The sequence below is a fragment of the Octopus sinensis genome, linkage group LG12 (assembly GCF_006345805.1).
Source record: "Octopus sinensis linkage group LG12, ASM634580v1, whole genome shotgun sequence".
Lineage (NCBI taxonomy): Eukaryota > Metazoa > Mollusca > Cephalopoda > Octopoda > Octopodidae > Octopus > Octopus sinensis.
The window spans coordinates 52202412-52229999 of NC_043008.1; the positions used below are offsets into that span (position 1 = coordinate 52202412).

At 38.2% G+C, this 27588-nt stretch overlaps 2 protein-coding genes across 4 annotated transcripts in view; both read right to left on the reverse strand.

The window, feature by feature from the left end:
• The window catches only part of LOC115218043, a 215384-nt gene that overhangs the window by 33251 nt on the left and 154545 nt on the right, over positions 1 to 27588 (reverse strand). The window lies entirely within an intron of this gene.
• The window catches only part of LOC115218105, a 121022-nt gene continuing 100186 nt past the window's right edge, over positions 6753 to 27588 (reverse strand). Inside the window, exons 5-6 of one of the 3 annotated variants that reach the window (XM_036507980.1) lie at positions 21281 to 21474; positions 6753 to 6987 (exon numbers count right to left, since the gene is read on the reverse strand). In XM_036507980.1, the coding sequence (XP_036363873.1) occupies positions 6895 to 6987; positions 21281 to 21474 (287 nt within the window). In that variant the 3' untranslated portion in view covers positions 6753 to 6894. Of the gene's footprint in view, positions 6988 to 16875; positions 16915 to 18022; positions 18080 to 21279; positions 21475 to 27588 lie in introns of those variants that run through there. The other 2 variants (XM_036507983.1, XM_036507982.1) reach the window with 2 other exon arrangements.

Below are 27588 nucleotides of genomic sequence, written 5' to 3' on the forward strand. Positions count from 1 at the left end.
TATATATATATATGTAGGAGAGTTCATGAAAAAAACAAAAGACGAAGACAGGTGGTGTACAAAACAAACAGATGTATTAGTATAATGCTCAGGAATAGAAAAAGTTTTTTATGTTTCGAAAGGGACACAGAAAAAAAAAACAAGGAGAGAAAAAATGTGTGTAGTGGCTACCGATCTATCATGGCGACTGCCAGACAGCAGGATCACACAGGAGAGCGAAGAAGTAGGGGAGATAACAAAGTAAAGATGACCCCCCCAACACGAAGGTGCATGTGTGTATAAGAGAGTATGTATGTGCATGTGAAAGAGGGCTGGTGGTCTGGACATGTGCGTGTATGCATGTGTAGGTGTGAAAATGTGGGGATGGGAATTGGTCAGTGCTAGTGTGTGGGTGGTGTGTTGTGATGTGTAATGTTGTATGGTGTGATGTTGTTGGGAGGCGGGAGTGGGGAAAGCATGGGTGGGGTGTGGGTTTGGCTGGGGTTTGGGGTATGTGGGTGGGGGTAGAGGTGGGAGAGGGTGTAGGGGATAGGATGGGGGGATGGGAAGGATAGGAAAGGTGGAGTAGGAATGTGTAGGGGTGGGGTGGGCTTATGGGGGAGGTTTGACGATGAAGGGGGAAGGGGAAGGTGGGTATGTGAGGAGAGAGAAAGAGAAGGATATATATATCCTTTTCTTTTTACTTGTTTGTCATTTGACTGGCCATGCTGGAGCACCGTCCTTTAGTCAAACGAATCGACCCCAGGTCTTATTCTTTTGTAAGACTAGTACTTTTTCTATTAATATCTTCTGCCGAACCACTAAGTTACAGGGACATAAACACACCAACATCAGTTGTCAAGCAATTTTGGGGGAGACCAAGACAAACATACAAACATATATATATATATATATATATATATATATCATCATCATCATCGTTTAACGTCCGTTCTCCATGCTAGCATGGGTTGGACGGTTCGACCAGGGTTCTGGGAAGCCAGAAGGCTGCACCAGGCTCCAGTCTAATCTGGCAATGTTTCTACAGCTGGATGCCCTTCCTAACGCCAACCACTCCGTGAGTGTAGTGGGTGCTTTTTACGTGCCACCTGCACAGGTGCCAGGCGGGGCTGGCAACGGCCACGGTCAGATTGGTGTATTTTATGTGCCACCGGCACGGAAGCCAGTCGAGGCGGTGCTGGCATCGGCCACGAGTCGGATAGTGCTTTTTACGTACCACCAGACCAGGGATCCTGGCTGGTTCAATTCGATTTCGATTTCGATTTCGCTTGCCCCAACATGTCTTCACAAGCAAAGGGGGTTGGCATGGGTGCCTGTCGTACGGTCGCATTGGAGTATTTTACGTGCCACGGCCGCGAGTCGGATAGTGCTTTTTACGTACCACCAGACCAGGGATCCTGGCTGGTTCAATTCGGTTTCGATTTCGATTGCCCCAACATGTCTTCACAAGCAAAGGGGGGTTGGCATGGGTGCCTGTCGTACGGTCGCATTGGAGTATTTTACGTGCCACGGCCACGAGTCGGATAGTGCTTTTTACGTACCACCAGGCCAGGGATCCTGGCTGGTTCAATTCGGTTTCGATTTCGATTGCCCCAACATGTCTTCGCAAGCATGGGGGGTTGGCATGGGTGTCTGTCGTCGGGTGAGGTTCTATATCGACTTCGCTTGCCTCAACCGGTCTTTGCGTCCAAGGGGGGAAAGGCATTCATAAGTGGGCTGGGCTCACTTGTCCTGCCTGGTCTTCTCACGTACAGAATATTTCCAAAGGTCTCGGTCGCTGGTCATTTCCTCAGTGAGGCCTAAAGTTCGAAGGTCGTGCTTCACCACCTCGTCCCAGGTTTTCCTGGGTTTACCTCTTCCACGGGTTCCCTCAACTGCTAGGGATTGGCACTTTCTCACACACCCATCTTTATACATTCTCGCCACATGACCATACCAGCGCAATCGTCTCTCTTGCACACCACAACTGATGCTTCTTAGGTACAACATTTCTCTCAAGGTGCTAACGCTCTGTCGAGTATGTACACTGACATTACACATCCATCGGAGCATACTGGCTTCATTCCTCACGAGCTTACGCATGTCCTCAGCAGTCACGGCCCATGTTTCGCTGCCATGTAGCATGGCTGTTCGTACACACGCATCATACAGTCTGCCTTTTACTCTGAGCGAGAGGCCTTTAGTCACCAGCAGAGGTAAGAGCTCCCTAAACTTTGCCCAGGCTATTCTTATTCTAGCAGTTACACTTTCAGCGCACCCACCCCCACTACTGACTTGGTCACCTAGATAACGGAAGCTATCAACTACTTCTAGTTTTTCCCCCTGGAAAGTGACGGAAGTTGTTTTCTGCAGATTTTCGGAGGTTAATGCTCCCGAGCATCTGCCACATACAAAAACTATCTTCCCAGTTAGCCTACCTTTGACATTGCTGCACCTCTTATGTGTCCATAGCTTACACTGGGTACATCTTATAGAGTTTCTACCTACACCTTTTCATATATATATATATATATATATATATATATATATACATATATATACATACATACATATACATATATGTACAAGGAAACACAAATAACAAGCGGTGTTCCACAGGGCACTGTCTTGGGGCCACTGCTGTTCATAGTGGCCCTTTCAGACATGCCCTCAGTTGTTAAGCAATGCTGGGGGAGACCAAGACAGACATACAAACATATATATATACATATATATACATACATACATATACATACATATATATATATATATATATATATATATATATATATATATATAATATATATATATATATGAATGAAGGGCTTCATTCAGTTTCCCTCAATCAAATCCACTCACAAAGCATTGGTCAGCCCAAGGCTATAGAAGAAGACACTTGCTCAATGTGCCACGCAGTTGGACTGAACCCAGATCCATGTGGTTGGTAAGCAAGATACTTACCACACAGCCACTCCTGCGCCTATATGTGAAATATGCATGTGTGTGTGTGTGCATGTATGAAAGATATATAAATGTGAAGGCACATGGCTTAGTGGTTAGGGTGTTGAAATCATGATTGTGAGATCGTGGGTTCAATTCCCAGATGAGGATTTATGTTGTATTCTTGAGCAAAGCATTTCATTTCACATTGCTCTGTGATCATTTCGTCATCTGACATGTGGCACATGGTGCACATGTACAGGTAATGTCGATTTGATGGGAGGAATGAACTTATGCGTACACAAACATTTAATCATTATAAAGAAATCATCTGTGTGGTTGTTTGGCAAGAATTTACCAAACCCTCATAAGTCATCTAATGAAGGAGAGTCTACGATGATATATCTATCTATCTATCTCCCCTCTCTCTCTATATATATATGTATATATATATATGTATATATATATCATCATCATCATCGTTAAGCGTCCGCTTTCCATGCTAGCATGGGTTGGCTGGTTCAACGGGGGTCTGGGAAGCCAGAAGGCAGCACCAGGCCCAGTCTGATCTGGCAATGTTTCTACGGCTGGATGCCCTTCCTAACGCCAACCACTCCGTGAGTGTAGTGGGTGCTTTTTACGTGCCACCGACACAGGTGCCAGACGAGGCTGGCAAACGACCACGATCGGATGGTACTTTTTACATGCCACCGGCACGGAGGCCAGATGAAGCTGGCAATGGCCACGTTCGGATGGTTCTCTTACGTGCCCCTTACAGCTACAATTTCCATTGATGTTGATCGCTTTCGATTTTGATTCTGATTTTGATTTCTCACTTGCCTCAACTGGTCTTCACAAGTAGTTTCGTGTCCCAAGAAGGAAAAGGTATGTAGAAGCCACGGGTTATGGTCTCACTTGTTCTGCCGGGTCTTCTCACGTACAGCATACTTCCATAGGTCTCGGTCTCTAGTCATTTCCTCGGTGAGCCCTAAAGTTCGAAGGTCGTGCTTCACCACCTCGTCCCAGGTGTTCCTGGGTTTACCCCTTCCAAAGGATTCCTCAACCGCTAGTGTGTGGCACTTTTTCACACAGCTGTCTTCATTCATTCTTGCCACATGGCCATATCAGTGCAAACGTCTCTCTTGCACACCACAACTGATGCTTCCTAGGTCCAACTTTTCTCTCAAGGTACTTACACTCTGTCGAGTATGAACACTGACATTACACATCCATCGGAGCATACTGGCTTCATTTCTTGCAAGCTTATGCATTAACTCAGCAGTCACGGCCCATGTTTCACTGCCATGTAGCATAGCTGTTCGTACACACGCATCATACAATCTGCTTTTCACTCTGTGCGAGAGGCCTTTTTTCACCAGCAGAGGTAAGAGCTCTCTGAACTTAACCCAGGCTATTCTTACTCTAGCATTTACACTTTCAGTGCACCCACCCCCGCTGCTGACTTGGTCACCTAGGTAACGGAAGCTATCAACTATTTCTAGTTTTTCTCCATGGAATGTGGCAGAAGTTGGTCTCAGAGCATTTTCAGTGTTTATTGCTCCTGAGCATCTGCCACATACAAAAACTATTTTCCTAGTTAGCCTTCCCTTGACATTGCTGCACCTCTTATGTGTCCATAGTTTACACTTGGTGCATCTTATAGAGTTCCTACCTGCGTTTGTGATTTTCTACCTTCCTACTTATTAGGACTTTGGTTTTAGCTAGGTTGACTATAAGGCCCTTCAATTCTAATCCTTGCTTCCACAACTGAAACTTCTCCTCCAGTTCTGATAGTGACTCAGCAATTTGAGCAAGGTCATCAGCATAGAGGAGCTCCCAGGGGCATCCTGTCTTGAATTCCTCCGTTATTGCCTGGAGGACTATGATAAATAGGAGGGGGCTGAGGACTGAACTTGGTGGACCCCTACCTCTACTCGGAATTCTTCACTGTACTCGTCGCCAACCCTCACCTTACTAGCAGCATCCCCTGTACATGGCTCGTACAGCTCTCACTAACCATTCATCTATCCCTAGTTTCCTCACTGACCACCAGATAAGGGATCGGGGGACCCTGTCGAAGGATTTCTCCATGTCAACAAAAGCCAGGTACAGGGGCTTATCTTTGGCTAATTTCTCCTGCAGCTGCCTTACCAGGAATATAGCATCAGTGGTACTTTTCTCTGGCACGAACCCAAACTGCATCTCATCTAACTAACTCTCTCTCTAATTAGTTGGGCTATGACGCTCTCTGTAACCTTCATTACCTGATCCAACAGCTTGATACACCTGTAGTTATTTGTATCTAGGCGTCACCTTTACCTTTGTAGCAGTTGACTATTATGCTGCTACCCAGTCATTGGAATGACTCCTTCGTGTATCACGTGGTTAACTATATGGGTGACTAGGCTATAGCCAACACTACCAGATATTTTAGCATCTCTGCAGTGATTCCTGATGGGCCTGGGGCTTTCCCAGTCTTCATGATTCTAATTGCCTTATCTATCGAGGAACTGTCAACTCAGATAGCTGGTCCCTCTGTTGGGATGACATTCGGCAGACTCTCTTTATCCCATTCATTTTCTTTATTCAGCAACCTTTCATAGTGGCATCTCCAAACCCCCCCTCTCTTGCATCCTCGTTTAGCGCAAGTGAACCATCATCTATGCGAACACATTTCTCTCTCTACCACATCACAATTCTCACTCACACTCTGTTTTGCAACGCGAAACACCTCCAGTCTTTGGTCCTCACGGCGCAGAGCATTGGCAAATTTTTTCTTATCTGCATCCCCTCTGGCTAAATACACACCTGCCTCCTAAGCTTCCCTTCTGGCAGTCTGATACATTTCCCTGCTACCACCGTTCTTCTTCCAAGCCTGTTTCTTTTGTCTAATAGCCCTGTCAACAATATTGTTCACCACCACGTTATTTTGGGTCTAGAGGGGAATTGCACCAACCACAGATCTGGTCAGTGGCTCTCAGCAGGTTGTCCCTTAGAAACCTCCAGTTGTCTTCTACCTCATGTGAAGCTATATCCCCTTCTATTTCGTCAAAGGCTTCAAGTAATATATCTCTAAATCTCTATCCATTCCCCAGATCTTTAAGCTTCCAACTCCTTCTTCTCCATGCTGGTCGTCCTTTTAGTGCTGACCCTAAAGTCACTAACTACCAGTCTATGTTGTGGGGTACATTCTTCGCCTGGGAAGGTTTTGGCATTTATAAGTAGCCATCTTTCCCTTTTTCTGACAAGGACGTAGTCTATTTGGCTAGTATGTCGGCCCGATCAGTAGGTGACTAGGTGGCTGGTAGGTTTCCTGAAGTTAGTGTTGCAGACCATAAGATCATTCGCATCACAGAACTCCAGCAGCCTGGTTCCCTCCTCATTGCGGGAACCGTAGCCGTAGCATCCATGTACACCATGGAAGCCCCCAGCATGTTGTCCAACATGCCCATGGAAGTCACCAGCCACAAATATATATATATATATATATATATTAGTGAGAAGTTGAGGTTATAAGAGACACAGAGGTGTCAGGTAATGCTGAATAAGTGCTATAGACAGACCATAGTTAAGTTCCAGATTCGGTAATATTGCGAATAAAGGGTTCAAAGTTGGTTCTATGTCAGCATGTGTATATAAGAATTTTTTGCGTAATGAGATAAAAAAAACCCAAGGCTGTATAGATATTAGAGCATTTATAAATAGAAGGTCTTACAGCTGTTTCTAGAATATTAATTAATAATAATATCCCTTCATCAGAGAAGGTGTGAGAGGAAAAGTTAAGTCATAGTTTCAATGTGATATGAATAGAGCGAGGAGAGGAAAGAAATAGATGTAATATGTATGGTTATTGAGTTCATAAATTCGTTTTATAGGCATAATGGTATATATGTGTATTATTCCAATATCCTTTGAGTAAAATCCAAAAGTCCCACAGAGTTTAATCCAAATGTAAAGTCCATCCAAAAGTAAAGTTTATAAGCAATGTAAGATTCTCTTAAAGTTGGTCATTCCCAGTAGGGAATTTATATAGAAAGTAGCAGATTCCAGGTTTGTGTTTAAACTGACCTAGAAAGGAGTGTATTAATTTGGTCATATTGAAAACAGGAAGAGAGGAATGACAAAGAAAAAAAAGAAAAAAAGAGAAGAGAAAGAAAGAATTAAAGAGAAAGAAAAAAGAAGATTAGTAAAAATAAAATAAAGAATAAACCCCTGAAGGTATGAATAAAGAGAATAAGAAAAGAAGGAAAAAAAAATTGGTCAGTGGTCAGTGGGGGTAGTTTGAAAGTAGAGAGAGAAAGGTATTATAGTATAAATGATAGAGAAATGAGGGTAGAGGAAGTACTAAGTGTAGTAGTAGCTTTTAATTGTGAGGCAAATATATGAAGAATTAAGAATTAAGGAAATATATATCTTTATTACCCACAAGGGGCTAAACACAGAGGGGACAATCAAGGACAGACAAATGGATTAAGTCGATTACATCGACCCACATGTGCGTAAATGGTACTTAAATTATCGACCCCCAAAGGATGAAAGGCAAAGTCAAGCAGTGTTAATTATTCTGAGAAAATATTTATGTGAAGATGTATATACATGTATATCAGATAAGTTATAGAGATAAATTACAAATACAAACCTCATGTATCATTGTTCCCACATGTGCAGTTATCTAAATTTTGCATGCATATAAATGTTTACATATACCCACATGTATGCATACAGGCATACCCTCAATCATACATATATACGTGTGTATGTGTATATATGCAAATGAATATAATTAGATGGTTGCATATGTGAGAAACTAGCTTGCAGATTGAGCGCTGACCTCGGTAGGGAAGTCCTGAGTCTATTATGGACCATGATAGAGTATAGGGTATGTTTGCATTTTTGAGATGATGTATGTGATTGGCGAGTGATGTAGATTTACTATGTTTATATGTAGATTTACATATGCTGAGAAGGGAAGATGTAATATGTATGTACATATGGGTATGTTTGTACATAAATATATATGTATGTATATTGTGTGTATGTATATGTATATATATTTATGTATTCCTCATTTATATACCTTTTCATTCCTACATAACTACAATAATCTTAGGATATATTGTTTTTATATTCCACTATTATTTCTCTTTTGATAACTTTCTCCTTCCTCTGTTTATACTTTATCTAATAAGAATAATATAATACACCTACCAATAATAATAATTGATTCCTTGGTATGCATTCACATATGAATATAAAAACATAGAAATATATGTACATGTGTTTATGCATGTTTAAGTGTACGTATGTATATGTATATGTGTATGTATTTGTATTTATAATTTAACCTTATGAACTTTCCAAACTCTCTGATGAAACCCAGAGACACACCCAAGTACCTAAATCTTATCTACCAAATACTTCAGTCCACTGAAGGGATATAAGTAGATTGGGGTACTTTGGCCTCTTGGCTGAAACAGCTGTAAGATATAATCCTATCTTTTGTGATCTGCGTTATATATTTTAATAATTACTGGTATTTTTATATATATATTTGTATATGTAAAGCTTACTATGCTATACATGTATGTATATTGTTATAATGGTTTTTTAAAAAATAAATATATAGACATAATATAATGTCTAAAATTGATCCCCTCCATTTTCTTATTGCTGTATAAATTAATCTCACCCATTTATTACATTCAGTAGTGTAATTGCCATGCAAATAAAAAAAACAACTTGTGTATTAATAATTGGGTTTTCTACCAGCAGTATATTGGATAGATATTATCCCTTAGTTGGTTGGATTAACAACCTCTAAATCTTTTGGAACTATATATATATATATATATATATATATATATATATATATATACTAGCAGTATCACCCGGTGTTGCTTGGGTTTGTTTCGACCCTTTAGAATTGGAATTTTTGAAAAGTTGAAATTTTGCATTATGCAACTTGTTATCTCTTCAAGTGAACATTTTTCCAGTTGAAATACACCGAAAATGGTGCTACAGCAGTCAAAAGTCGTAAAAATAGGGATTTTCATAGAAAAAAAGCACCTTTTTGATGTAAATAATTTTTGGTGTTAACATGGTCCGATTGAATTTTATCTTCTACAGAATGAAGAACAAGCCTTCTTCTATCATACTACAATTCAATTTTGGTCAACTTGCGCTGTCAGGTCTCGAAGATAGTATGTTTAGTTGAAGGCTACTAAACCTGCCACACACAGACAACTTCAGCTTTATATATATAGATTTGCTACACACTACTTTCCATCCTTAATAATGAAACTTGTAGATCCAAGTTAAACCACAGACACACACACAGATACACACACAGACACACAAGTTGAGTTTTATATATATGTAGATTTCTCAACAGGGATTTCAGGGGAGAGTTTCAGGGAGTCGCTGGCGATGTATCATGATGATCAAAAATCTGTCCTGCTAAAATTTGGTTAAAGTGATTCAAACTGCAGACTCAACGCAAAATGGTCACATTTAATTCAAAGTGTTAAAAATGTTATGAAAACAATTGGTATGTGTTCACAAAGTCCAAATGATTAATACGAAAAAACCCTCCAGGCTACGTCCCGAAAATTTATTTCTTTGCCGAATTTCTACAATGTTTACGGCAATTCTTGATTTTTTATTCTTCATGCAATTTACGCATGCTTGCATGCATGGTGAACACAGTTCACGTTAAACAGCTGACTGAGTAAAGTTCACTATTCAATGCATGGGATAAGGCCTAAACAAACACATTATCGATTTTTGCAATTGCGAGATGAATTTCGGAACAGGAATAGCGCAGAATTTTAATTCGCCTAAACTCTAAGTGACCCACTGGTGGACGATTTGGTGGCTAGGAGGAGATGTGCCGGAAGTTAACACGGACACACAGATACACACAGTTGAGTTTTATATATATATATATATACATACAATATATTATACATGCATACATACATGCATAACATATAGGCACACTTCCCACAGTAGAGGGCACCACAAAGTTTACACCATGAATGTGATACATCATGAGACTGGAATGCAACCTTAAAGCATTTTGTCTGATAACCTTAAATACTGAAAGATTCATTCAGCTCTACTACATCATTAATTTAGTAAGTGTCATCAGCAGACCATATGGATGTTAGCATAAAACTTTGATTGATAGTTACATTGAAGACCAAAGCAGTCTATCATGGATAACACCAGATTACTCAAGTCCACTGAAGGGTACATAAATGGAAACAGGAAATATCCAATATCTGATGGATAAAGGGACAGAGACCAGGCAAAACAAAGATAACTGATACAACTTTGTGGAATTAACACTGAAGATATCCCACATCATTAGCAGTTGTCCAATAATGCCATCATGCTCTGACACTATGCTGTATAGACACTGTAAGGAGAGGAAGGATACCTTAGGCCAAAGAAAACCCCACAGTTTGTCAGAAGCCACAGCCACAAATAAGAAGGAGTACCAGATAATATCCCAGTGAAAACCTCAAAAAATGTAAATTACTAAGCCTATGTAGTGATTTGGCATAGAGAAGAGAAACTGAGTACAACTGTGGAAATCAGCTGCCCAGCAGATGCTGATATAAAGCTAAAGATCAGCGAAAAAGAAAATATCTATGCTGAACTATTGAGAGATTTACAGTTACTTTACCAAAATTGCAAATTCAGGTTTATACCTGTAATTATTGTGGCAGTGGGATTTGTAGCACACTGCCTAAGTAACAACGTTGAGAAGTTAGGCTTCTCAAAACTAGAAAGGATCTGATTTAAAGACTACATATCCAAACCATCGGTGAAACTGTAAAAATCTATAAAAATTTCTAGAAGTTTATCATTCAAGTATATATGTGCATGTCTAGACATGCATAAAACAAAGCATACAAATCTGCACATATACACAAATACATGCAAAAATACTCTGTTAATGTGGTTGAAATTTCAAGAAAGGGGCCTTGAATCTAGGTTAGAAACCAGCCCATTCTTTATTGGTAAGAAATTGTGAAATAAAACTGAATGATGACATGCATATATATATATATATAGGCCAAAACCAGACATTATTGTATAGTACCAAAGGTACTATCCATCCTGTCTAATATCAGACCAAGTAGTGCAATAGCTTAGGGTTCAAAGTTGCATAGCTCTTCATTGCTCTGCCCTAAAAAGTAAGAAACCTACACAACATGGACGTGGGTGTCATCAAAAGGGAACTAGACATTCTCCTCTCCACAATACACGATGAACTAATGGCCCAGCATGTGGTACAAATGGGGACAGCAGTGTCATACTCCTTCGTACACCAGATGGCCAACAACCAAAGGGAAAACAAGGGTTGTGATATGAAATCCCTAACCCTAACCCTAAATCAGAAGAAATCAGCCAAAGAAGAAAGATGTATAAAAGTACAAAATCCTGGTTGTGTTCCAGCATGATCAGAGCTGCGTGGCTGAAATGAACTAAGGAATAAAAGAATGTGTGTGAGTGTGTGTGTGTGCCGGGGGATATGGAGTAAGTTTTCAATTTAATCATTGCTTTCATATGTGCTACTTGACATCAACATTAAAATAATATATGTCATGAACTGATTATAACAAGAAGTGTGATGATGATGATATACAGATATATGATTATATGTATGTATATTTATATATACAGGGGAGTGCTGAAAAGATTTTGGGTTTGGGTAAAAGAAAATACAAGAGGAACAGTTAATTATAATTTTATTCAACATATTCCCCTCTTATTATCATAAGCCCAATGAATGCTTAAGATATATAAATAAATTCTTATCATCCAAGAAGCATAATAAATTCAATTATTAGAAATATATCTACTTGTATTGCAAGGCTCTCATCTAATGAGGATAGATTTAAATAAAATCAAACTTATCATAACCATACATTATTAGAAGCTGGACATAGAGATAAGGTTTACTATATCCAGAATCATCATATTAATAATGAAGTTCTAGAAAATGATAGGATTATAGAGATGTTGAAAATTAACAAAGAGTATAAGGAAACTAAAAATTTAGATAAATATAACGACAACAACAACAACAATAATAATAATAATAATAATAATAATTTCTTTTATTGGCCACAAGGACTCAAGGCATGGTGGACAATATCAAAGGTTGAGTAACAGCACAACAAAAACATGTGGGGTTAACATGAACCAAGGGGAGATATTACCACATGAAAGGATATAACAAAGGATATATAATAGAAAGTAGAAATAAGTAAATAAAATAAATAGAATCCCAATAGTGGGGCAGTTCATAATTGGGAATCTTGGATATCTGGGGTAAAACCCCAACAAAAATTCCAGATTACTCTGCTATCTCTGACATGGGAAAGTGCCCTCTTCCAGTTTCTTTCCTCCTGCTTAGAAAAGCATATTCAGAGTCAATCCATTCAGTCTCTCGTCCACCTTTTGATAAACATACTAAAAGGTAGCACTGCCCTCTCTACCTTCACCTTCCTCTTCAAATGATATTTGAGGAAATTGATGGGAGCTTGACTGGATAGGAATGTGCCTGTTTTCTAACCTTTCAGATGGGTCCACCACACAGTCTCTTTTCCACAGCCACCAGGCAGAGAAAGACCTGCTTTCTTTTTCTGCTAAGGGAAGGTGGTGTGTTGATCGCAGCTGTGTGAATTCATTTTATACGTGACAAAGCTGCTCCACACAATCCCACAGTTCTCTAATGCACGGACACTGAATTATTGCATGCAGAATGATTTCGTCCCCCTGGGATATGCATGGTAAAAAGGAAGTTGTCAGTTTAAACAGAGTTAAAAAGGCTCATGGAAAGACTTCGGGCCCCCCGCCTCCACATTTTCTCCCAAATTTGTTTATTTAAAAAAATCTGTTTTTGCCGTAAACCCCTGTTTTCAGATATGGAGGTTCCAAAAAATACCAAGGATCAACATTGTTAAATTCCCCACACCCTTCTCCACCAAATTCTTCAATTTTGACTTTTCCCCCAACACTAACCCTAACCCTAATCCTAACCCTAAAACCCTAATCCTAACCCTAAAACCCTAACCATAACCGTAACTACAAAAATTTTTGTCCGAATCATATATCTGTATTTTTCTGCATATTTAGAAAAAAAAAAAATTCTTAAAATAAATTTTACAAAACATTTCGGAAATTTTTTTCAGAATCATAATCTCCATATTTTTCCACATATTTTGGAAAAAAAAATTCTGGAAAAAGTGAAAAATGAAGGAAATGGGGGTAGGGGGTGGTAATTTAAAAATGCTGCTTTTTGCCAATTTTTTGCAAATTCATATTCCCCATAATCGAAAAGAGGGATTTGTGTCAAAAAAAAAAATTGCTTTTTAAAAGGGTGGTTATTTTGATGGTGGGGACGGGCGGAAGTTTTGCCAGACTCATTTCGACCAATTTTTTCATGTCATGAGAATAAAAATTTGAGCAACACATTTAAAAAATAACTCAGAACCACAATTCACAAAACAGCGAACTTAAAATTGAGCAAAAGATCTGCAAGTCAATTTTAAAATAACCTACCATTGAGCGAAAAGAAAAGAAAACTTTCCCAAAAGACTTTCTCAGTTCATTTGAATATATTCCTTATGCAGTTTTATTTTAAATATTTCTTTTTAAAAGACTTTATAATTTTTTCCAGGGAAATTATATTGAACATTCTGATAAATTTTCCATGAACACTGATTGTTGTAAAACCGGGATGCACGGTTATTTTCATTTGCTCAACATGTGAATACTTTGTAAATTTGTGTATTTGACTTGTTAAAATATTAATTCCATCTGTGTATTGAAATATATTTGTATTATCAATATTCTTTTTTTCGCAAAATTTTTAACAATTTTTCAGGTTGAGGGCTTTTGTAGCAAGTCATAATAAACCTTTATCGGCTATAATACGACATCATTGTCATGTTGGTCGAATAGGTATAATTATTAGTTTCTCAATGGTTAAAACTACTGGCCATATTTGAATTCTAACTTTCATCAAAGAGAAATCTTACATGAAATATGGTTCTTAGAATTCAGATATGACCAGTTATAAAAACCCTGATTTTTGGGAAGAAAATTAGTGTTTGTTGTCTGTCATTCGATTCCATGACACTCACTCTCTTGAGATATTGGTTATTGCCATGCCAAGTCTTTTATCTAATTCAACAAGGCTATTTTGAATTGTTGTTTAAAACTCTTGTAGCTTAGTTATGGAAGAATCAATATAAATTTCATGTCATAACTCTCTATGACTCTTCTTTTGACTTATTAAAATGTACTGTAAATATTAAATGTACGTAAATAAACTAATTTAGTAAATAATTCTTTTTCTTCATTTTCTTCAACCTGTTGATGAAATTTATTTCTGTAACTATTGAAGCTGTTATTATAGCAGTGAAAAAGAGTAAGCTTTATTATCTTCAACATACATGCATGTTAAGCGTCTTGGTGTATATAACTCACCACAACGTTTATGTAGTCTGAGTTAGGATTTATGTATGGTGATAAATACTTATAATTAAGTTATAAGTGGCGGATTTATCACCATAGATTCCTACTCAAGAAATATTTATATTTCTTATAATTTCAAGTCGAACACGGGATAAATAGATAAAATCATCTAATTGTTATAGATAAATTTTCACTATGATAAATTGCCACTCGTCATTCTTCTCAATAGTCACGACGTTATAAATTGGCAACAACACCGGTTATAAACTGGTAATCCACCGTTATAAATTGTAGACTAACTGACGTGGATTCCGAATTCTACTCTGGAGAGTAATCACCGTCATAGCCTTAAAGGAGCTTTTCTTGTTGGGCTGGAAATAATCCAGACAACCGCAGGGATGCAGGGAGCCCAAAATGTATACCAGTAGATGGGCTGCAATTGGTCAAGGAAGGTCATGTGATGTCATGGTTGGCAGTATTGCTAAATAAGCAACAGTAGTTTCATGGATGAAAGAAGTTTCTTTGGCCGCATGGTTGAACAGGAAATTGCTGGCAACAGTGCATCTGGATAAGGGATTCAGTGAGGCTTGTGAGCTTATGTGTGGAAGTGTGCATGCATGAGTGTGTGTGTATGTGTGTAAGTAGGAAGGATTATATAAGCGCATTCTTGAAGAAAATCAACCAATTCATATGAAGAATACAGTGAAAGGCTTTCTCCATGATAGAAAAGATAGATCACATGACAAACCTGAAGCTGGAGACTTACTAAGAAAAGAATTTAAATCAAGGAAAAACCCACTGACCAATCAGCACCTGACCAGATTTGAAGAGGAACTGTATAGTATAGTTCAGAATGTGAACTTCAGAAAGTACTCTAGAAGACACAATAGACATCAACAGAAAATTAGGAAATTACTTGATGATTTCTTGAAAGTTCCAGAGATACTTGTACCATAGGACAAAACAAGTAACATTTTTATTGTTGATATTGTGTTATTGAAGAATATGATTAGAAAAGAAAATATAGACATGCAAATATAGACATGCAAATAATGACACATCAAAATGAATAAACAGAAGAGGATTACAAATTGCTAGAGATTTAGCTATAGATCATAGAATTGAGCCTTATGTTCCTAGAAAACCTCAGATTATGCTTAAAGACCATAAATCTAAGTTTCTGAATGACCCCCTCAGATTAATATATCTATCTAAATAAGATATAGGGATTATTAGTAAGAAGATCATTAATAGAGTACTGCCCACACTTAAGTCTAAAATTAAATCAGCTCTCTGGTGGATACCAAAGAGATAATAGGATGGTTTAAGCATCTAGAAATTAATAGAACCAGTAAATTCTTATAACTAGATATATAGAGAGTTGCTATGCCACTACAAACCTGATCATCCTCAATGAAGCTCTGATCTATAGTATGGAAAACTCGGTTATGTCCTAACATGGAATAGATATTATACTTGTGGCCCAAACCTCTTTGGTAGATTTTAATGGTATATTATGGAATAGATCAGATAGAGAGAGTGCTTTCGGTATAGCGATGTGGTCATCAAATTCTGTGCAAGTCACAGACTTGTTTGGAATATATATGCATTCATTTATCCAGCTTTCCTTTCTGAAAATCACAGGAGGACTCTATAGAGATGATGTTCTATTCTTCCTGGACAGAAGTAATAAAGAACAATTAGAAAGGCATAGGAAACAGGTCTTTAGACTATTTAAGAACTTAAGACTCAACATAACTATAGAAAAAGATTACCATAGTGTAAACTTCTGTTACGCTACCTTCTGTCTTGATACTGGATTATATGAATCCTTTCATAAACCAAATGATAATATTAAGTACATATGTGTGTAGTATCCAATAATTCACCCTCAGTAATACAAGGGTTAGTTAATGTTTCCATAAGAATATCTAGATTATCTGCTACTAATGAAATTTTTGAATCACATACACCCTATTACTGCTCTAGCTATGGCTGGTTACTGAGAGAAAATTCAATACATACAAGACACCGATATACACAACTCTGCCAATTTCTCCACTAATTATACACAAACCTAACAACACAATGTTACAGTAAGATCAAACATACAAGTCAAAACGAATCAGTTGAGGCACTAAACTACTAGCCAAAGCTCAGACACACATGCAACACAATCATACTACTGCTTATAACACAATAAACTGTCCCAACCCTGTACAACACACCAGAACAAATAAGCCAAACAAATATAAGAATCATGATGCCCCCTGGTACAAAAAAATCAACAAGAGGTATTAGCTGATTATGTGTGGCAATTTTAGAAGAATATGATCTAACTTGGTCCATAATGAGACATGCACAGCCATTCAACCATAGAAGTTAGGATTTTCTATATGCTTCCACCTTTTCACGTTTTTTTCATGTTTTCTCATGTTCTTTGTTCTGCATGAAGAGTGATCTGTACCTGAAGAATGTGTCTGGATTTTCAAACATGTGAAACTATTAGTAGTGCCCAAAGATATGTATTGTGATCATTAAACAGCTACATATATATTATATTATATTACATTATATATATATATATATATAGGGGGGAGTTCATGAAAAAACAAAAGATGAAGACAGGTGGTGTACAAAACAAACAGATGTATTAGTATAACACTCAGGAAATGAAAAAGTCTTTAACGTTTCGAGCCTACGCTCTTCTACAGAAAGGGACACAGAAAAAAGCAAGGAGAGAAACAAGGAGAGAGAAAAAAGGAGAGAAAAAAAGGAGAGAAAAAAATGTGTGTAGTGGCTTGATACATAATTCCAAGAGAGTTAGAAGTTGTGAATCCAACAAACTAAGGGATGATATCTATCCAATATACTATTGATAGAATACCCAATTATTAATACACAAGTTTTTTTTTTGTTGCATAGCAATTACAATACTGAATATAATAAATAGACGAGGGTAAGAAGTTGTTTTACAATTAATTTGTACAGCAATAAGAAAATGGAGGGGATCAATAGGTGGTATTCATCAACTTTTAGACAATATATTATGTCTTAAACAATTGTAATAATATACATACATGTATAAAAATATCAGTACTTATTAAAGTATATAACATAGAACATAGAAAGTAGAATAGTTTCTTACAGCTGTTTCAGCCAAGAGGTCTCAGTACCCCACTTTACTTCCATCCCTTCAGTGAACTGAAGTATTTGGTAGATAAGATTAAGGTACTTGGATGTGCCTCTGGGCTTCGTCAGAGAGTTTAGAAAGTTCATAAGGTTAAGTTATAAGTATAAATACATACATATATATACTCACTTTTACATATACATATATATACATAAATATATATAAATACATATCCATATATTTATATATATATGTATATGCATACAACGAAATCAATTATTGTTATTATTAGGTGTATTATATTATTCTTATTAGATAAAGTATAAACAGAGGAAAGAGAAAATTATCAAAAGAGAAATGATAGTGGAATTTCAATAATCAATCTAGCTTAAAGGTATTGTAGTTTTGTAGGAATGAAAAGGTATATAAATGAGGTTATCGATCTCAATCTAGAAGAGGGTTGTTTCTCACATGGTCAGTTGTATGTAGGTTGTTTCAGAGTAGGAAGCCCACAGAAATTCTCCATATATGCTCCAAAGGAAAAAGTGAAAAGCATTGTATATAGTGAAGTTCTGTAAATGTGCTAATATGTGCCTTATGAATACATTTCAACACCATACAGACCAGCAGGTCCACTAGTGTATGGTGCAAAATCCCCTTTCGACCCAAGGTAATGTGGTGGTGGAACAATGTTATTGACAGGGCCATTGGAGAAGAGAAATAGGGTTGGAAGGACTGGAAGAACATTGGCAGCAGGGCATCATGTCTGACTGTCAAAAGGGAAGCTAGGAGACAGGTTTATTTAACCAGGGGGGAAGCAGATAAGAAAAAATTTGCCAATGTTCTGTGCTGTGAGGACCAAAGACTTAAGATATTTCGTGCTGCGAGATAGTGTGTGAGACAGAATCATAATGTCATAGGAGAGAAATGTATTTGCATGGATGATGGCTCACTTGCATTAAACGAGGCTGCACTATGAAAGGTTGCTAAATAAAGAGAATGAATGGGAGAAAGAGAGCCTGCCGAATTCTGACCCAACAGAGGGACGAGCTATCCAAATTGACAGTGCCTTGGTAGATAAAACAATTAAGGGTATGAAAGACCCTGGCCCATCAGGAATCACCACAGAGATGATCAAAACATCTGGCAGTGTCGGCTATAGCCTAGTCACCCGTATAGTTAAGCAGGTGATACACAAAGGAGTCATTCCCAATGACTGGTGTAGCAGCATAATAGTCAACTGCTACAAAGGTAAAGGTGATGCATTAGAAACAAATAATTACAGAGGTATCAAGCTGTTGGATCAGGTAATGAAAGTCACAGAGAGGGTTCTAGCCCAACTAATAGGGAGAGTGTCAGTCCAGATGAGATGCAGTTTGGGTTTCTGTCAGGGAAAAGTACCACTGATGCTATATTTCTAGTAAGGCAGCTGCAGGAGAAATACCTGGGCAAAGATAAGCCCCTGTACCTGGCTTTCGTTGACATGGAGAAAGCCTTTGACAGGGTCCTTCGATCCCTTATCTGGTGGCCAATGATGAAACTAGGGATAGATGAAAGGTTAGTGAGAGCTGTGCCAACCATGTACAGGGACACTGTCAGTAAGGTGAGGGTTGGCAATGAATACAGTGAAGAATTTCAGGTAGAGGTAGGGGTCCACCAATGTTCAGTACTCAGCCCCCTCCTATTTAACATAGTCCTCCAGGCAATAACAGAGGAATTCAAGACAGGATGCTCCTGGGATCTCCTCTATAAGATGTACCCAGTGTAAGCTATGGACACATAAGAGGTGCAGCAATATCAAAGGAAGGCTAACTGGGAAGATAGTTTTTGTATGTGGAAAATGCTCATGAGCAATAAACACTGAAAATGTGCAGTGAACAACTGCTGTCACATTCCAGAGAGAAAAACTACAAGTAGTTGACAGCTTCTGATACCTAGGTGACCAAGTCAGTAGTGAGGGTAGATGCTCTGAAAGTGTAGCTGCTAGAATAGGAATAGTCTGAGCAAAGTTCAGAGAGCTCCTACCTCTGCTGGTGACAAAGAGCCTCTCGCACAGAGTAAAAGGTAGACTGTATGATGCATGTGTACGAACAGCCATGTTACATGGCAGTAAAACATGGGCTGTGACAGCTGAGGACATGCGTAAGCTTGCAAGGAATGAAGCCAGTATGCTCTGCTGGATGTGTAATGTCAGTGTGCATACATGACAGAGTGTAAGCGCCTTGAGAGAAAAGTTGGACCTAAGAAGCATCATATGTGGTGTGCAAGAGATACGACTATGCTGGTAAAGGACATGTGGTGTGAATGGATGAGGACAGATGTGTGAAAAAGTGTCACTTCCTAGCAGTTGAGGTAATCTGTGGAAGAGGTAGATTCAGGAAGACCTGGGATGACATGATGAAGCACGACCTTTGAACATTGGGCCTCACCAAGGCAATGACTAGTGACCAAGACCTTTGGAAATATGCTGTGCTTGAGAAGACTTGGTAGCCAATGAGACCATAACCCATGGTTTATGCCAGCGGTATAACCAGCCTACTTATGCGTTGCTTGTGAAGACCTGTTGAGGCAAGGGAAACAAAATCAAAATCAAATTTGCTGAATTGGCCAATAACAGCATCGCCTTACTGGGCACCCGTGCAGTGGAACATTAAAAGCACCATCCGAACCTGATCATTGCCAGGGCCACTGACTGGCTCCCATGCCGGTGGAACATAAAAAGCACCATTCAAGGCTGATTGTTACCAGCGTCACCTTACTGGCACGTGAAAAACAACATTCAAGAGTGGTTGTTGCCATTGCTGCTGGACTGGCTCCTGTACAGGTGGTACATAAAAAACAGCATTTGAGTGTGGCCATCGCCAGTGCCACCTGACTGGCCTTTGTGCTGGTGACACCTAAAAGCACCCAACTACACTCTCAGAGTGGTTGGTGTTAGGAAGGGCATCCAGCTACAGAAACTCTGCCAGATCAGATTGGAACCTGTTGCAGCCATCTGACTTGCCAGTCTTCAGTCAAACCATCCAACCCATGCCAGAATGGAAAGCGGATGTTAAACGATGATGATGATGATATATCCATACATACATATGTATATATATGTATGTATGTATGTATGTATGTAAGTATGTATGTATGTATGTATGTATTTATGTATGTATATGTATAGGATGGAGTTCTTCAAGTTTTCATTTACTAAATCCAATATAGATTTTGTTTGGCCTGGGGCTATAATAGCAGACATTTACCCAATAAGCCAAGCTGTGGAACTGGATCTGAACCTTTGTGTTTGGGAGGCAAACTTCTTACCACACACACACACACACACACACACACACACACACACACACCAAATATATATAATTTCTTTTGAAGCCACCTAACTCATTAATTTAATGTTTATGGTTGACAGGAGTTTTTAATTACATGGTTTAGGGACAGAACTACAATAAGGAACAGGAGTTCAAATCCTGTTAGGGGTGAAAATTTTAAAGCTCTTTGGATCTGAATCTAAATTCAAATATAAAGAACATATGCCATGTCAATGCAATTATTAAATACCAGTTTCAGCTTATTTCTTTGAAAATAGCATAATTTTTGATGATACAAGTGTACAAGTAGATATGCATGTATGTATGTGTATGTATGAGTTTGTGTATGTATGAGTATGTGTATGTATGTGTGTGTTTATAAACTTTTTGCATATTTGTGTGTCTATTTTAATTTACTTACCTTATAGCCATAATTCTGATTAACTTTAATAAAACTTGGCTTTTCTCCACTTTTTAATTCAAAATTGTCGTAGAAGCATCTTTGTTCGCTGTAATATGATACGTCTTTATAGTCATTGTTCAATGTAATGCGAACTGAATAATAGTAAGTCACATCATAACAAACTTTTACATTCCATTTTGTGGCCTGGATATCTGGAAATAGATTGAAAAAAGAAGAAAAAAATCTCAATTTATTTTCAAAACACTTAAAAGATTTTATAATGTGAATGGTTACATCAAGAAAACTCATATAAAACATTGGAATTGGTTTTAAGAATAACATAAAATCTCAATAATCATGAAAATCTGAATTCTTCCCACATTTTGTCCCAAGAAAATGTTTTTTTTTTACATGTTTTCTTTAAGAATCAGACATAAATCTCATTGCATCATTATCAAATTTGTTCACAACACCCACTCATATTGAGTCATTAATTGATTTCAAATATTGGCACAAGGCCAGCAATTTCAGGGGAGGGGTAAGTCGATTACATTGACCCCCAGTGTTTAACTGGTACTTATGAACACTGAAAGGATGAAAGCAAGGTTAATCTTAATCGTAATATATATTACTTTTTTGCCCACAGGGGGCTAAACATAGAGGGAATAAACAAGGACAAACAAAGGGATTAAGTCGATTACATCTACCCCAGTTTGTAACTGGTACTTATTTAATCAACCCTGAAAGAATGAAAGGCAAAGTCAACCTCGGCGGAATTTGAACTCAGAACGTAATGGCAGAAGAAATACCTATTTCTTTACTACCCACAGAGAGGACAAACAAGGACAGACAAACGGATTAAGTTGATTACATCGACTCCAGTGCATAACTGGTACTTAATTTATCGACCCCGAAAGGATGAAAGGCAAAGTTGACCTCAGTGAATCTGAACTGAGAATGTAACGGCAGACAAAACAGCGCTAAGCATTTTGCCCGCTGTGCTAATGATTCTGCCAGCTCACTTGCCCTTCTTAATCTTAATATTGATATTAATATTACTGTTAATGTTGTGTTAATGTTAAGGTCATAGAGAGAATTACTTTAATTATTATGGCCAAAATTTCTCTACCACTGTCCTCAACATAGCCATTCCATAGCCATACTAACACACACACACACAAAAGGAAAACAGTGTGTAAATCAGAAAGCTGACAACAGAAAAATAGAAAATTTCTTAAGTGATACATCATCATCATCATCATCATAATCAGCATCTTTAACCTTACCACCACCACCACCATTACCACTGAAATAAAAGCATACACATATATAAATATATACATGCGTATACACACAAATAACATATATGTAAACATGCATCTACATGTATACATCAACACATGTGTAAAATTACATGCAAACACGTGTTACTACACATATGTATGTGTGTCTGTGTTTACAGAAAAACTGAAATAGCATTAAAAAATATAACAATGTGTTACAAAGGGCCACAAGTCCTATAAGTCAATAGATCAACCAGGTCCACAGTCAAGTGGGATGCAGTGTTCCCATTGAAAAAGCCATAGCCTAAGGTAAATAGGTGAAATGTTCTGGGAGTGGTGCTAATATAACCCGAAGGTATGGAGGTCACTTGAAGCTAAGTTTATGGTCGTGTTTGTGTATGTACGCTTTTATTTTTGGTTATTTTCTTCATTTATCTCTTTTTGTATGTTTGTATATTGTATTTTACATTATCATCATCATTTAAGGTCTGTTGTTCATGTTGGCAGGGGTTGGACGGTTTGACCAGGGCTGGTAATCTGAGGGGCTGCACCAGACTCCAGTCTGATTTGGCATGATTTCTACAGTTGGATGCACTTCCTTACGCCAACCACTCTGAGAGTGAAATGGTCACTTTTAAGTGCCACCAGCACAGGTGCCAGTTGCATGACACCAGTATTTGCCATGCTAATGATTTCACTTGGTTTGATGGGTCTTCTTCTCAAGCAAAGCATATTGCCAAGGGTCTCAGTCATTTGTCATTGCCACTATGAGGCCCAGTACTTGAAAAGTGCTTTTTACATGCCACTGGCACAGGTGCTGGTTATGCAACACCAGCATTGGCCAGAGTGCCTCCATGAGGGCCAGTGCTTAAACAGTGCTTTTTACATTCCACCAGCATGAGTGCCAGTTATGTGACACCAACATTGACCACATTGCCTGTGCATTGCTCAGTGCTTGACTGGTGCTTCTTAAGTGCCACTGGTACAGGTGCCATTTACATGACATTGGCATCATCCACATTGCCTCCATGAGGACCAATGTGTGAATGGTGCTTTTTACATGCCACCAGCATGGGTGCCAATAAAGTGACGCCAACATCAGCCATGTCTATGGTTTCACTTGGCTTGCCTCTAATGCCCAACTTTTCTCTCAAGACACTTATACTCTGCTGCACCCTGACACTGCACATTCAGTGAAGCAAACTAGCTTCATTTCTTTCAAGCCTACGCATGTCCTTGGCAATTACAGCCCATATTTCACTGCCATGCTGCATAGCTGTTTACACACAAGCATCTTATAGTGTGCTTTCACACAGATGGTGGGCCTCTTTGTAGTCAACAGAGGTAGGAGCTCTCTGAACTTGCCCAGCCTATTCTTATTCTTGCAGCTACGCTCTTGGAGCATGAACCTCTGCTACTGACTTGATCATCTAAATAACAGAAGCTATCAACCACCTCTAGCTTAGTTCCCTTGCAGTCGATGGAGTCCATTTTCTGTACATTTTTAGTGTTTATTGTACTTGTGCACCTTCCAAACACAAGAACTATTTTCCTAATTAATCCTCCTCTGATATTGCTGCATCTCTTATGTGTCCATCGCTTACATTGGGTACATCCTATGAAGTTTCTATCATTGCCTTTCCTACAGATTAAGCAGGGCCAACTGCCTGAAGTGATTTGTGATTTGTCTGCTTTCCTTCTTACTAAGACTTTGGTTTTTGCTAGGTTAACTCTAAGACCCTTCAATTTCACACCTTGCTTCCACTCCTGAAATTCCTTATTTAGTTCTGGTAGTGATTCAACTATAAGAACAAAGTCATCAGCCCAGAAGAGCTCCCATGGCAGCCTGTCTTAAACTCCTCTGTTATTGTCTGGAGGACTATGATAAACAAGAAGAGGCTGAAGACTGATCCTTCGTGAACCCTTACTTCTACCATGAATTCATCGCTATACTTGTTGCAAACTCTTACCTTACATGACCTGTACAGCTCTCACCAGCCACTCATCAGTCCCTAGTTTCTGCATTGACCACAAGGTAAGAGACTGGATACCCTGTCAAAGGCATTCTCCATATCAATAAAAGCCAAGTACAGAGGTTTATCTTTGGCTAGGTATTTCTCCGGCAGTTGTATTACCAGAAATATGGCATTAATGGTGTTTCTGCCTGGCACAAAACCAAACTGCATCTCATCTAGACAAACTCTCTACCTAACTGGTTGGGCTGTGATCTCCTCTGTGACTTTTGTCACCTGATCCAACAACTTGATACCTCTGTAATTATTTCTAAGGTGTCACCTTTACATTTGTAGCAGTTGACTATGGTGCTGCTACACCAGTCATTGGGTATGACTCCTTCGTGTACCACCTGATTAATTATGGAGGTGACTAAATCATAACCCACACTGCCAGATATTTTAAGCATCGCAGTGGTGATTCCTGATGAGTTGGGACTTTCTCTGTTTTCATATCCTTCATGGCTTTGTCTACAACACTACTGTCTCTTCAGATTGCTAGTCCCTCTGTCAGATCAAAATTAGGTGGAATCTCCTTTTCCCATGAGTTCTCTACATTTGTGAGTAAATATGTATTGTGCATATATTTATGTATTGGTACATTTCTGTTGATGGATTCAACTGATAGTCAGATTAATGGCTTGTCGTTTGGATGTGTGGTTTATAATAATTATGTAGGTGAATGTGTATGTAAGTTTATGCATATTTTTTGTATGCTTATATAGGTGCATATGTGCATGTATGTACACACACTTATATATATGTATGTATAAAAATATGTTTGTGAATACATATATACATATATGTACTTGTGTTTGGGTGTGGTTGTGACTGTATATTTCGGTACGTATATGTATGTGAATATTTTTATATCTGCATGCATATATCGCATATATATATATATATGTATACACACGCAGTAATACCTCACTATACGAGGACTCATTTTACGAGACCCTGGGTTTATGAGTTTTATTTTTTAGCTCACTTTTGTGTGGTGAGCTGAAATTTTTCAAGCACAAGATCCAGATGTTGAATGAAATGCAAATGTTTCTACTATCCTAACAAATGTTTCTGCGTGTTACCGAGAAATTTATAGACAGCAAAAAAAAAAAGCTTCTTCTCAGCAAACAACTCTAGACTTGTTTCTTAAAAAGAAATCTACAAGACTGTCTTGTGAATTAGCAATCATGTCTACAAGTGATGGTATGCATGAGTCTATTGAGAGTGAGAGTGATTCAGAAAACGATTATGATAAAAACTATTTTTTATTATAAATGATCTTGACATTCTTTTTACTTAGCATAAAATATTCTTTACATTCTGCTGTTGTTTTATTGCCATTTATTTACAAGTATTATAAATACTTTTTTACCAACAGAGGTAGGAGCTCTCTGGACTTTGCCCAGCCTATTCTTATTCTAGCAGTTACACTCTTGGAGCATCCACCTCCACTACTGAGTTGGTCATCTAGGTAATGGAAGCTATCAACTACTTCTAGTTTTCCCACCTGGCATTTCATGGAGTCTATTCAATTTAGCTTAGTTTTGGCAAATACTTTGCAATGTGTACTTCTTAAAATGCCCCTATGCCTCTTGTCTGTTATCACCTGTTAATTCCATTTCCCAGGGTAATCCAATAGTACGAGTATACACATGGAACTCCTTTCAGCTTAGGATAAATATAATAAAAGCAACAATAAAACGTGGATAGAAATCCACAGGTCTCATTAATGTCTCACAACATATGTTTCTACACTGCACACCATCATTAGGTAACAATTTTCCATATTCATATCATTTTACTTAAGTTTGCTCTTAATAATTATAAATTCGAATGTTTTCTTAGTTCCATTGTGGATGCTTCCTCAGCCATTGCATTGATAAGTTTCTGCATGCCAGATTAACTGACCTTAAGGACACTGCTTTACACCAATCAAATAGCTTCATTCCATTGGTGAATGTGACTTATGACTAACCACAGAGAGGCAAAAAACAAAAAACAAATAAGTAAAAGAGCCAGACCTCCTAATCAACTGATGGGTGTTGCTTATGAAGAAAAAAACTTTAGGTCATTTCAACATTTTCCATTCAAAAATAATGAAAAGGACAGAAAGGATAATAGTCATGCAAATTAAGTGCAAAGTCTTCTAGTACATTTCCTGGTTATATTTATCTAGTCTTCTTTAGACTAAAATGGAGATAATGATGATCCATCGGCTGTTATAACATCTTTGTTTTCCTCCTCTCCTCTAGACCAAGGGAAAGTAAATCTTTCAATGACATCTTTTGACGCTTGCTTAAATATTATAGTTTTTTATGTTCTGCAATGCCCTGCTGAGCTAGATTGTATACATATTTTAATTATTACTTGCTGGATTTCTACCTACTAATCTCTTAAAGAGATGCGCTGTTCATTTTTAGGAATGTACCCTCCCTATTTACTAATACTTTCTGGTTTAGCTGAACTTTATATATATGTGTGTGTGTATATATATATATGCTGGTGACAAAGGGCTTCTTGCACAGAGTAAAAGGCAGACTGTATGATGCATGTGTACAAACAGCCATGCTACATGACAGTGAAACATGGGCCGTGACTGCTGAGGACATGCGTAGGCTTGCAAGGAATGAAGTCAGTATGCTCCAATGGATGTGTAATGTCAGTGTGCATACTCGACAGAGTGTAAGTACCTTGAGAGAAAAATTGGACCTAAGAAGCATCAGATGTGGTGTGCAAGAGAAACGATTGCGCTGGTATGGTCATGTGGCGAAAATGGATGAGGATAGCTGTGTGAAAAAGTGCCACACACTAGCAGTGGAGGGAATCTGTGGAAGAGGTAGACCCAGGAAAACCTGGGATGAGGTGGTGAAGCATGATTTTCGAACATTAGGCTTCACTGAGGCAATGACTAGTGACTGGGACCTTTGGAAATATGCTGTGCTTGAGAAAACCCAGCAAGCCAAGTGAGACCATAACCTCATGGCCTATGCCAGTGGTGTAACCAGCACACTTATGAGTACCTTTCCTT